Source organism: Pan paniscus, chromosome X (assembly GCF_029289425.2).
Source record: "Pan paniscus chromosome X, NHGRI_mPanPan1-v2.0_pri, whole genome shotgun sequence".
Lineage (NCBI taxonomy): Eukaryota > Metazoa > Chordata > Mammalia > Primates > Hominidae > Pan > Pan paniscus.
This window is the reverse complement of record NC_073272.2, coordinates 101425685-101438995: the sequence shown is the minus strand read 5'-3', so window position 1 is coordinate 101438995 and position 13311 is coordinate 101425685. Positions and strand designations below refer to the sequence as shown.

General features: G+C 47.3%; 1 protein-coding gene across 1 annotated transcript; it reads left to right on the top strand.

The window, feature by feature from the left end:
* Positions 1 to 817: 817 nt before the first annotated feature.
* On the top strand, positions 818 to 12686 carry LOC129395341 (nuclear RNA export factor 5-like). The gene is given in 17 exon segments (XM_055106578.1): positions 818 to 1737; positions 1964 to 2117; positions 2871 to 2954; positions 3066 to 3170; positions 3286 to 3366; positions 3508 to 3577; positions 3734 to 3822; positions 3943 to 4050; positions 4230 to 4339; positions 6018 to 6054; positions 6438 to 6506; positions 6593 to 6648; positions 6780 to 6887; positions 7008 to 7066; positions 7194 to 7356; positions 8017 to 8114; positions 8647 to 12686. Coding segments are annotated over 17 exon segments (1644 nt in total). The 5' UTR covers positions 818 to 1498; the 3' UTR covers positions 8661 to 12686.
* The last annotated feature ends 625 nt before the right edge of the window (positions 12687 to 13311 follow it).

Here is a 13311-nt window from a genome sequence, read left to right as displayed (position 1 = left end):
TGTGCCCTTAACCCTCACTTTAATCTTTGATTTTTGTCCCTTTCATTTATGGACTTTCATGAAAATGAGTTGGTTCCTGGACATCCTCCAAATGTCACCAATAGGGACCTTTGTTGTTGTTGTTGAGTATTGTTATGGACTCATAGCTTTTTAACATACCAGTTAAAGGATTTTGAGTAGAGGAATGACAAGATTTGACTTATGCTTTAAAAAATCACTCTTCCTGCTGTGTTGAAAATAGATGGTAAGGGAGCCAAGGGCAAAAGCAGAAGGACAAGTTGGAAAGCAACATAATCCAGGAGATAGATGTTGGTGACCTGGCCAGGGTAGGTAGCAATGGAGGGGGTGAGAAGTTGCCAGACTCTGGATATATTTTAAAGGTAGAGACAAGAGAAGATACATCCATTCTGATCGGTTGGATGTAGAGTGTGAAGTAAAGAGAGCATTCCAGGCCCACTTCCAAGTTGTGGGGACCAAGCATCAGGAATGTCTAGGTCACATGCTCTGCCCATATTTAATTTCACTTCTAACGGCACACAGGGAAAGTCCCAACACTCGAGAGTAGCAGGACTGTCCTGACAGTGGGTCACACACAGTGAAAGCAACGACCCCCCCCCAACAGAAGTTAATCTGAGGCCTGGCCATAATCAGTACATTGCAGAGAGGTCAGCAGTGACTGAAATTTTATTCATAAGGTTGCCCTGAGACAACGTGTACATTTTGAAATTGGTTGAGGTCTGTTTGATGGCCCAGGAGATGGTCTACCTTCGTGAATGCTGCAAGACAGTAGGGGGGGAGTGGAAAAAGCATGCCCTGCTTTCGTTGTTGGTTACGGTGTTTTATTCATGTCATTTAGATCCTGTTACTGTAGTGGTTTTTAATATCCTTGCCGATTTTCTTTCTTTCTAGTAATTCTGTCACTTGCTTAGGAAGAGTTGTCTCTTGGGCTGAAAGCATTTCGGGCTGGGCAAAAAGAAAGCTTGCTCTGGATATTTCAAACTGAGTATTGTTGAGGGCAAGGCTGGAGACAGGAGGGCAGCTTGGGAAGCTGTTACATCAGTCCCACCTGTCATTAAAGCTTGTACTACACCGGCAAAGAAGTACAGCTTGCTGATTGTTCACAGAATGCATTTGGGGACTGGAGGTGCGATTTCGGAGGTGCGAGAGAGGTTGTCTCCCAAGTGTTGGTGCTGTTGTTTGATTAGAGAAGCCTGAGAGAAGGCAAGATTAGGACCCTTTCCAGGTGTGTAGCTGGTGTCTAGTCTAACCCATGGACACACGCACCTCTGTTCTTTATAATTCCTGCTCCATTTTTTAAGAGGTTCAACACAGTTGCTTCCTCTTCCAGGATTTCTCCCCTGATTGTGCCACCTGTGAGATAAGGCTCTTGTATCTGGACAGGCAGAGGAGTTTGTTTTCTGGGGCTTGTGTGATCGGTCCCTTGGGGCAGGTTGGCACTTTGCTTGTCCTACCACGGAGTTAGCCCACAACATGAGACATGGTAAGTGGACCATTGATGTGTCTTCAAACTTGTGTTTTGTTCCCAATTGCAGAATGCCGTATATGTAGTAGCACTTTTCAAAGAAGGAAGAAAGGTGGGAGTCATTTCCAGGGTAATTTTGACAAGAGGAACTGTCATTATGAACATGGTGGGTATGAACTTCTGCCTTCACGCTGCCAGGAGAATGATGGAAGCATGGAGATGAGGGATGTCCACAAGGACCGCCAACTAAGACAGTAAGTGACCAGGCAGCCTGGTTTGCACGTAGCAGCCTCCGGGACTGTGCAACCCTTTCATTCTCTGTGGTCTTCCTTTTCTTCTCTCATTAGAGAACTGAAGAATGCTGGAAGTGCAATAATGGCTGAGCAATCCCAATTGTAGCCGTCGTGTCAGTGAGGGGAGTGTGTATAGAAGACTTTCTTAGCTTTAATGAATATCCGCCTTCTCTCCCTTTCCCCACAGCACTCCTTATAGAATCCAATGCAACAGGAAGCTAGTGAAATGACATAGTGAAGATCAAATCCATATTACCATTTGGAGAAATAGAAAACCTCCAGAGAGAAAAATAAGGCGGAACACACAAGATGAAAACATGAGGAAATGGTTCAAGGTCACAGTGAGTATCTCGTTGAGGTCTGCATTAGGTAGAATATTCTGGGCCAGGCACGGTGGCTCACACCTGTAATCCCAACACTTTGGGAGGCCGAGGCAGGCAGATCACTTGAGGTTAGAAATTTGAGACGAGCCTGAGCAACATGGTGAAACCCCACGTCTACTAAAAATACACTAACTAGCCGGGCATGGTGGCAGTCACCTGTAAATCCAGCTACTCAGAAGGCTGAGGCAGGAGAATTGCTTGAACCTGGGAGGCGGAGGTTGCTGTGAGCTGGGATCATGCCACTGCACTCCAGCTTGGGCAACAGAGCAAGACTCTGTCTCCAAAAAGAAAGAAAGAGAGAGAGAAAGAAGGAAGGAAGGAAGGAGGGAGGGAGGGAGGGAGGGAAGGAAGGAAGAAAGGGAGGGAGGAAGGAAGGAAGGAAGGAAAGAGAGAGAGAAGGAAGGAAGGAGAAGAAGAAAGAAATGAAAGAAAGACAGAAAGAGAGAGAGAGAATATTCTGGAACCTGATAGAAAGAAGACCACATAAAACACCCTAAGTTGATTATTTGAAAGAGAGCTTCAGAATGGAGAGAAAGGTAGCTTAGGGAATCCATATTTGGCACAAAAATAAGAAATCATGTCAGTGGTCCCTTCTTTAGAAGTCCAAGCTAAGTAGAAAGCTGGAAAAATAAACAGCTGGTTGTTTCTGTTCTCCAAACTTAGTTCCATGTTGTCTCTCCCTTCTCTGCTATTTCTTCTTTTTATGCTTAGATTCCTTATGGGATAAAGTATGACAAGGCATGGCTAATGAATTCAATCCAGAGCAATTGCAGTGTCCCCTTCACTCCGGTTGATGTAAGAGAGGATGGTGAAGCCAGATGAGTGGACACGGGAGACGGAGAGAGACCTGGCTCAGCAGGGGCCATTGGCCTCTGACACTGTTGCTCTTGCCTTCACTCCCTGTAGTTCCACTACATCCGAAATCGGGCATGCTTCTTTGTCCAGGTTGCTAGTGCTGCCTCCGCATTGAAGGATGTCAGTTATAAGATTTATGATGATGAGAACCAAAAGGTGTGTGCCGAGGGCATTCCCTGTACTTAGTCTTTGGGCAGGAGGACAGGCCAGGGGACTGGTCATTGTCTTTGGGATTAGAGGTCCTGGTACTTACCACCCTGCCTTCCTGCAGATATGTATATTTGTCAATCATTTTACTGCGCCCTACTCTGTGAAGAATAAGTTGAAGCCAGGCCAAATGGAGATGCTAAAGGTAATACAGACTCAAGGATCATTGTATGTCCACTTCCTGGACCCACCTCTTCTTCCCCTGGCCCCCTCTTTCCCTGTCACCACCACCACCACCACCATCACCAGAGCCCCAGAGCCTCTGTCTTCATCTCTATCTCTGCAGCTGACCATGAACAAACGGTACAATGTCTCCCAGCAAGCTCTTGATCTCCAGAATCTCCGCTTTGACCCAGGTAAGGCTGACAGCAGCAATTCTAAGACAAGCGGGGGCAGAGAGGTCTGCCTGGGAGGGAGACTTAGGAATGGCAATTTACAGAGGGGTTGGAGCTGGCTCTGGTCCAGCCAGGGCCCTCCCAGCCTTCCGATTCCCTTCTCTTGGCTTCTTCAAGACTTGATGGGCCGTGACATTGATATAATCCTGAATCGAAGAAACTGCATGGCTGCCACCCTGAAGATCATTGAAAGAAATTTCCCTGAGGTGAAGCCTTAGGCTCAGTGCTGGTATTTAGTTAGAGGGGTGGAAGGGATAAGGTGGAGGGCAGATTTGTCTCTGAGGCCCAAGATAGTAGCCGCCACTCTAACTCTTCTTGACCCAAAGCTGTTGTCTTTGAACTTGTGCAACAACAAACTGTACCAGCTGGATGGCCTTTCTGACATTACAGAGAAGGCTCCCAAAGTCAAGACCCTGAATCTCTCCAAAAATAAGGTGAGAAGGGGGAGCCAGATCAACTTTGGGTGGAGGGCAGGACACATCAGGATAATGGCAACAGCCAGGCAGTGGCACCTGTGGATGACTATGAGGGCCGGGGGAATTCAGGGCCCAGGGTCCTGGGTGTCTCTCTTTCCCTGGCCCTCCTTCTCCAGTTTCCTCCCCATCTTTCTTAGCTGGAGTCGGCGTGGGAGTTGGGCAAGGTGAAAGGGCTGAAGCTCGAAGAGCTATGGCTAGAAGGGAACCCGTTGTGCAGCACCTTCTCGGACCAGTCCGCCTATGTAAGGTCAGTGGCAACCCCTGGCACCCTTCCTGGGCACCTTTGCTCCCTGGGTGACTGAGCTGTGTCTGAAGGTGCCCTTCTGCAGGAAGAAGCAGCCTTGGTCCTCTGGGAGGACCACAGACCTCCCTTCCTACTCTCTCTCTCTCTCTCTCTCTCTCCTCTCTCTCTGTCACTCACTCATCTGTGCTTAGAGGTCTCCTTTCCTTCCTCTGACATGGTCCCCTTTTCACCTGCTCTGGGGTGTGTTTCCCGCCTGTCTCCACCAAGCTTCCTCCAGTGTGCCCTCTGTGAGTGTGCTCCAGGAAGTGGGGCTCCCCCACCTCCCCAGGACCAGCAGTATTCAGATGCTGGTGCCCTGGACCGAGAAGAGTCCTTTAGTCCGGGGCTTCATGCTGAGACAGGCCTTCCTGCCTCCATGCTGAGATGGGGCTTCCCTCCCCTGTCCCGAGAGGGGTTCTCCTTCTCTTGCTCCAAAAAGGTCCCCCCACCTGTCCTGGGCTGGCATGGGGGCTTCCCTGCCCCATACTGAGGGCTGGGGCCCTGGGTGGCTGCTGTCATGCCATCTCTTCCTCTGGCCCAATGCCAGGAGCTGGGCCCTCCTTGGGGAGAAACCTGGGTTTCCTGCGTCAAGGGGCCAGAAGCGGGCCACGTTCCTGAGGCACGAGTGGAAGGCAGAGGGCAGAGGAGGTTGAGAAGACAGAAGGACAGGCCTCTCAGGGCACTGCCCCACCTTCCCTCCTTCTCCACCTCACATCGTCCTGCCTGGGCCCTCAGAGGAGCCCTGGGTAGCCCAAGATGGGTAGCATTCCTCGGTCAAGGCGACAGCACAGAGGGGCACAGGAGTCAGGGACCATCAGAAGAGAATGCAGTGGTCTGGAGAGGGGGTCCCCAGACTCTGAACCCCATGCTGAGCTGGGGCCTGACTCTTCACTCCTCCCGGGAGAAGGTCTCCTGTCCCCGTGGCTGCTCTGTTTCCCATGCCCAGCTCAGACTGAGCTCACACAGGTGAGGAAGGCTCCAGCTGCATCCAGTGGGCCCCAGCCCAACAGGCACATGTTTTCCTTTCCTGCCTAGGTCCCCAGGGCCAGCCAGGGAGCAGTGAGGGAAAGGGCTGCAGCAGGGGAGCCCTTTTCTCCTCTTCTCCTCCCTGAACTCCACCTCCACAGTAGAGAGTCTTTCCCTTCCCTTTGCATTGCATCCTGTTTCTCCCTTGTCTCTCCTCTCCTATGTCTCACCCACCCATCCCTCCCCTACCTTCACCCCGTTTCTGTTGTCGTCCCCTCTGCCTTCCGCTTCCTGCCTCCTGAGTCCGGCCTCACTCACCTCCGTGTCCCAGCATCCTGGGCCATCCCTAAGGGCTGACCTGGTCTTGGCCAGGGCCTGGTCAGGCAGGTTGATGGACAGCCAGTGAGGTGGCAGAGCCCTGGGCTCCCACCCCATTTCCTGCTCCCTGCAGAGCCTTCCATGGTGACTTGGGCAAAGGGGAAGGAGGGAGAGGAAGAAAGCCCTGGAGCCTGGGCTCCCAATGCTGCTTCTTGTGGCACTGGAGAAAAGGGAGTCAGGACAGTCTAGATGGAAGCTAACCAGGAGGAAGGAGAGGGAGGAGTGTGAGAGGGAGTGGGAGAGAGACTGTGCAACCCTGAACTGTCAGTCACTTCATTCAATTTTTGGTTTTGGACAGTGCCATCCGGGATTGTTTCCCCAAGTTGTTACGCCTGGTAAGTATGTATAATACCGTCATCATTGTCTCCTCTTACTCAAGAAAAGGACCTCCACGCATGCCCTCAAGTCCTTTGGGTCTTGCCTAGATTACATGCTTGTATCAGACCCTCATCCATTTTACAGGCATGGATTCCTGAAAAAGACAAGAATATTCTCCCTGGAAAATGTGTCCCCCTGCCGCCACCCCCCCCCCCACACACACACATTTGCATGTGATAGTAGAGATGTCCAGCACCCCATGAGAAAGCCACCCACTGGAATTTCCAGGGCCATTTCCTACCTAGCCTCTGATGCTTGTCTCCCTGGGCATGTTCATCTTATCTATCATCCAGCTCCACCTCCTTGGTCTCCACTGCTGACTTCCTCTTTCCTTCTCCAGGACGGCCGAGAGTTATCCGCACCAGTGATTGTTGACATTGACAGCTCTGAGACAATGAAACCCTGCAAGGTGAGGAAGAAGGACCAAGCAAGATTTGGGTTGCTGTAAGGGAGGCTTTGTCCACCGCATAGATCCAAATTGTCTTTTGATTTCAGGAAAACTTTACTGGATCTGAGACCCTAAAGCATTTAGTCCTGCAATTCCTGCAGCAGTGAGTATCCCTGGGACCATGAGGAAGGGGAGGGCTGAGACAGGCTGGGCCACCCGTGCAGCCTGGGAGTTTTCAAGTCTCATCTGGGGCCCAGGCCACAGAGATAGCCTATCCTCACTGCTTCCCCACAGGTATTACTCGATCTATGACTCTGGAGATCGACAGGGTCTCCTCAGTGCTTACCACGATGAGGCCTGCTTCTCCTTGGCTATTCCCTTCGACCCCAAGGACTCAGCCCCGTGAGTATCACGGCTCAGACCCTGCGCTGGGGCTGTGTGTCTCCCCAGCAGACACAGGCCAACTCCTGGAAATGCCCACACTGGCCGGACCACCCACTCCTGCTCCTCTTTTTCTCCTAGGAGCAACTTGTGCAAGTACTTCAAGGATAGCAGGAATATAAAAATTCTCAAAGACCCCTGTAAGTGTGTGACGGAGAAGATTGGGCAGGGTAAAGGAGTGTGACAGGAACAATCACAGGGGCCAAGGACCAGGATATGGCAGCTCCCCCCACCCCGCACCTTCCTTGCTTCTCTTCTTCTCTATAGACCTGCAGAGGAAGCTGCTAAAGCACACAAAATGTCCACGAAATGTGGACTCCCTCAGTGCATTGCCTGAAACTCAGCATGACTTCAGCTCCATCCTGGTGGACATGTGGTGCCAGACCGTGAACACCTGCTTCCTCCCTCGGGCAGGCCCAGAGAGCCAGAGGTGGGTAGGAGGTTAAGGGGGATCCTGAGCACCTGAGCGCTTCCTTTTCAGGAAAGGATGCTGTGCTTTTCTGTCAACGGAGTGTTCAAGGAAGGTGAGTGACTGCAGAGTCCCCTCCCCAGATCCCCCACTGCTCCCTCCCACTGGCTGGGCTCCTTCCCAGAATTCTCCCAGCTTCTCTGATTTCATTCCATCCCTTCCTCTTCTTCCCTCTGTGTTTTCCCACCCCCACTTTGCCCACAAACCACCCTGATCTGACCTAGGTCCATGCCTGTCTGCCCTGCACAGCTCAGGTGTGCATTAAGGACACAGACTGTGGAGTTTGACAGCTCTCATCCCAGGTCCTTACTCTGTGAACTTGTGCTGGTTACTTAACCTTTCTGTTTCCTCATTTGCAAAATGGGGCTAATAATAACCCATTTCTTGGGCTACTGTGAAATAGGAATCAAGTGAACCTGTGGTTTTCACAGGGCCCCATGTATGATAGGGGCCCTATCACTGGGAGCTGATTGTTCCTGTTGTTGCCTTCCCCATTCCTGCCACATCTGCCTGACTCCAAATGAACAATTGTCCTGGTCTGTCCCCCCTTCTGTGTGAGTGTCAAGCAAGATTCTGACTGGGGATCACTGTGTGAGCATGTAAAGCCTGTGTAACTCTCAGGTGGTGGTGTTTGTTGTCTCTGAAGTGGAAGGATGGTCTCAGGGTTCTGATCTTGCCTTCATGTGGACCTTCATCACTACCTCTGGCCGCAATTCCAGGTTAGTGCTATGTTGTGGGTGGGAGCACGCACCCCAGCTTGGGGTCAGTGTTGTGGGAATGTGTTGGGTGCAGTCCTCAGGGTGTTCTCAATATTGTGGAAGGCCAACAGGTAGATCCAAGGAACAGTCCAGCCTAATATTTAAGAGTGTGGGCCCTGGAGTTGGAATACAGTTTTTATTCCTCACCCCAACACTCACAAACTATGTGACCTTGATCAACTTATTCGACCTCTCTGAGATTCAGTGCCTTTCTCTGAAAATTAGAATAAGAGTATCCACTTCCTTGCGCTGTTGTACAGGGTAAACGTGCTGGGGTTCTAAAAATCTAGTGAAGCTGGTAGACAATCTCTCCAAAGGCAGACTCTGTAGGAGGGTTAGAAGGTACCAGCCAAAATATCTGGGAGGCAGGCACAGTAGGGATATGGAAGCAATTTGGTTGTTGAGCGGCAGTAGTGGTTAAGAAGGATCCTGTTGTTGAGAGTGTGGAATTGTCTACCTGTCCAGTTTGAGGGTGCATTGTTCTTTCCTCCAGTCTGTGCATCGTGAATGATAAGCTGTTTCTGAGGGATGCCAGCCCCCAAGAGACTCAGAGTGCCTTCTCCATCCCAGTGTCCACACTCTCCTCCAGCTGTGAGCCCTCCCTCTCCTAGGAGCACAGGAAATGGTGCAGGCTTTCTCTGCCCAGTCTGGGATGAAACTAGAGTGGTCTCAGAAGTGAGTACTAGGAGTACATGGGGATGGGGGAAGTTGGGACATCAGAAGAGTGAGTAATGGAAACTCACATGCAATTTGGAAAAATAACTATCTGTTATTGTGGGAAGTCAGGGACCCCGAATGGAGGGACCAGCTGGAGCCACGGCAGAGGAACATAAATTGTGAAGATTTCATGGACATTTATCAGTTCCCAAATAATACTTTTATAATTTCTTATGCCTGTCTTTACTTTAATCTCTTAATCCTGTTATCTTCGTAAGCTGAGGATGTATGTCACTTCAGGACCACTGTGATAATTGTGTTAACTGTACAAATTGATTGTAAAACATGTGTATTTGAACAATATGAAATCAGTGCACCTTGAAAAAGAACAGAATAACAGCGATTTTTAGGGAACAAGGGAAGACAACCGTAAGGTCTGACTGCCTGCGGGGTCAGGCAGAATAGAGCCATATTTTTCTTCTTGCAGAGAGCCTATAAATGGATGTGCAAGTAGGGAAGATATTAATACCCTGAGGAAGGAATGCATTCCTAGGGGGAGGTCTATAAATGGCTGCTCTGGGAATGTCTGTCTTATGCAGTTGAGATAAGGACTGAAATACGCCCTGGTCTCCTGCAGTACCTTCAGGCTCACTAGGGTGGGGAAAAACTCTGCCCTGGTAAATTTGTGGTCAGACCAGTTCTCTGCTCTCAAACTCTGTTTTCTGTTGTTTAAGATGTTTATCAAGACAATATGTGCACTGCTGAGCATAGACCCTTATCAGTAGTTCTGCTTTTTCCCTTTGTCTTTTTCCCTCAGAAGAATGTGATCTTTGTTAGACCCTTATTAGTAGTTCTGCTTTTTGCCCTTTGAAGCATGTGATCTTTTTACCTACTCCCTGTCCTTACACCCCATCCCCTTTTGAAACCCTTAATAAAAACTTGCTGGTCTGAGACTCAGGCGGGCATCATGGTCCTACTGATATGTGATGTCACCCCCGGTGGCCCAGCTGTAAAATTCCTCTCTTTATACTGTCTCTCTTTATTTCTCAGCTGGCCAACACTTATGGAAAATAGAAAGAACCTACATTGAAATATTGGGGGTGGGTTCCCCCAGTAATCTGGATGTTTTGCTTCCAAAAAAAGTGGGCCCATCAAAAAGGTATCATACTTTTATACTGATATATTGTAGATAATTTTTATATGGTCATGTAAATGGCTCAAATGACATTGCCTTCCATATGTAAAATCTGAAAGAACCCACCACAAGAAACTACTAATAAACCAATTGAGCAAGGTTGCAAGATATAATGCACAAAAATCACTTGTACTTCTATGTAGTTGCAATGGACAATACAAAAAAATGAAATTAAGAAAACAAGTCCATTTACAGTAGCATCAAAAAAAGTAAAATATGTAGAAACAAATTTAAGGGAATAAATGCAAATATTATACTCTGAAATCTTCAAAACATTGCTGAAAAAAATTAAAGAAGACCTAAATAAATGGAAAGACATCCCTTGTTCACAGATTGGAAGACTTAGTATCAATAAGATGGCAATATCACCCAGAACAATCTACAGATTCATTGCAGTCCCTGACAGAATCCCAACTGGCTTCTTTGCAGAAATTGACAAGATAATTTCAAAATTCATGTGGAAATACAGTGGACCCCAAACAATCAAAACCATCTTGAAAGAGAAGAACAATGTTAGAAGACTAACACTTCCTGATTTCAAAACTTGCTACAAAACTACATTAATCAAGACTGCGTGGTACCGATATAGGAAGAGACGTGGGCATCAATGGAACAGAGTTCAGAATTCACAGATAATCTCACACATTTATATCCAGTTGACTATCATTCTGGGTGCTGAAAAAAAATCCAATAGAAAAAAGTAGTCTTTTTAACAAATGATGCTGTAACAATTGGATATCAACTTGTAAAACAATGAATGTTGACACCTGCCTCACATGATGTGCAAACACTGACTGAAAAATGGGTCAAGGATCTAAAAGTAAGAGCTAGAACTGTAAAACTCTATAGGTGTACATCTTCATGACCTTGAATTAGGCCACCATTTCTTACATATGAAATGAAAAGCACAAGCAACCAAAGGAAAAATAGGTAAATCAGACTTCGTCTAAATTAAAAGCTTTTGTGCATCAACAGATACTATCAAGAAAGTTGAAAACTGATGAAACAAGAGAAAATGTTTGCAAATTACATTGCTGACAAGAAGAACCCTTACAAATCAACAATAAACAGACAAACCACCCAATTAGAAAATGGGGAAAGGATTTGAATAGACTTTTCTCCAAAGAAGATATACAAATGACCAACAAGCACATGAAAAATTTCTCAACATCATTAGTCATTATGGAAATGCAAATCGAAACCGAAATGAGTCGCCACTTCACACCCACTAGGATGGCTTTAGTCAATAAAAAGAAACATTACAAATGTCAGTGAGAATACAAAGAAATTGGAAATCTTATGGATTGCAACTGGGAACATAAAATGGAGCAGTCGCTGAGGAAAAGATTTTGGCAATTCCTCAAAATCTTAAACATGCAGTTACCACATGACCCAGTAATCCCACTCCTAAGTGTACATCAATGGAAATGAAAATATATGCCTATTCAACAACTTGCACATGAATTTCCATAATGGTGTTATTCGAAATAGCCAAAAAATGGAAACACATCAAGTGACCTTTAACTGATGAATGGATAGATTAATGTGGTACATCCATATGGTGGAATATTATTGGAATATTATTCATAAAGAAGAATGTAGTTGTGATATATGCCATGACATGGATGAAACTTGAAAACATTATATGCTAAGTGAGAGCAGCCAGTCACAAAAAGCCACATAATTATATGATTCCATTCATATGAATTGTTCAGAATAGCCAGATCCATAGAGACTGAAAGCAGAGTAGTGGTTGCCAAGATCTGGGGAAGAGGGAGAACAGGGAGTGATCTCTAACAGCTAAGGAGTTTCTTTTTGAGGCGATAAAAATAGTTTGGAATTAGATAGTTGTGGTGGTTGCACAATCTTGTGAATAGACTTAAAAAGCACTGAATTGTACACCTTAAAATGGTGACTGCTACAGTATGTACATTATATCTCAATAAAAAAGAAACGTATTATTGAATTTCCACTTGTTATTTCTTGAACATCTTTTTTACCAATATGGATTAAGCTCCCTTCTTCATTTGAATAACCCTATGTTTCTGATTTGAATTCTAGTGGGAATGAATGTCAGGGATAGGTGTTTTCATTTTCCCTAGGCCTTTTTTCATCCTTACAATAGTGCTCATATTGGTACATGTGTCCCAGCAAACAGGTAGCATAGACTAAGTGTGGCATTGCATAGTCAGCGTGTCTGTACTGGGGTAGTAATGGAGAGCACCTATTCTCCCACCCCAAGTGCCTTCAGGACAATAAGTGGAACTACATCAGAGCTGGTCAGGTCTTCACTATGCTCCAGGTGAGGTCTGGGAATCAAGGGGGTAAAAGACAGCTGTCTCTGGGCCTTCAGGAGGGCCAAGAAGATGGAGGCCGGGTAGTGTGGGGATGGAACCCAGGGCACCTGGCTCTACTAACATCCCAACTCCTTTTCTTTACTTCCTTTAGACTGAGGGCAAGATCCCAGTGGAGGCCTTCAAGCAAATCCCCTAAAAGGAGCCCTTTGATGTCATCTTTGTCTTCCTTCTCATCCTCTTTGTTTCCTCTTTTCACCAGCCTAAGGCCACTCTAAGGACTGGGGTTGGAGGCCTGGCTGACCAAGAAGCCAAAGTTAACTTGCAGGCCACAGGACATAGCCACCTGAAGAGCCAGTTGTTCTGTGTATTTGCCCCACTCATGATCACCGTTTATTTTCATAATAAACAGTGATGTTACATGTTGTATGTTGTGTGCCCTGGATTGCTCTTCCCCTGCCCCAACCATGAGCCAGTGGGGCCAGGACAGAAAAGCCCTGCATCCCTGTTTATCGCTGGCTGGGCTTAGCAGATACAACGATCTGGCTTCCCTTCATAGGTAATTTTGTCAATAAATCCTGATGAGAAAGGACACATGCCCCTTCCAGATATTGGCCTTGAGAGACAATGGAACTCTGTCATATGCTCGACCTGGAGGCCCACAGAAGCAGGCATGTTACCTGGCACACCAGGGGCTTCCATCCACTATCCCAACCCCTCCCTTTCCTGAAGGTGCACTTTTCGAGGAGTCTCAGGTTAGCACCTGCAGTGGGAGGGAGACTCAGCCTGTCTGCCCAGGGAACTCTTCAGAGAGCTGGCACCAGGTACTCCACATCCATGTTCTTGAAGGGGCTCAGCCATTTATTTTCATTTCTAAACAAACAGCAGTAGCACAGAATCTCACATTATGATCAGTTCTCAATGACCAGCATTTAGCAATTCCAAATTGCAGGCAAGAGTTGAACAGGACATTTGCACAATTTATTGTCCACATTTCTGTGATGCTTGCATG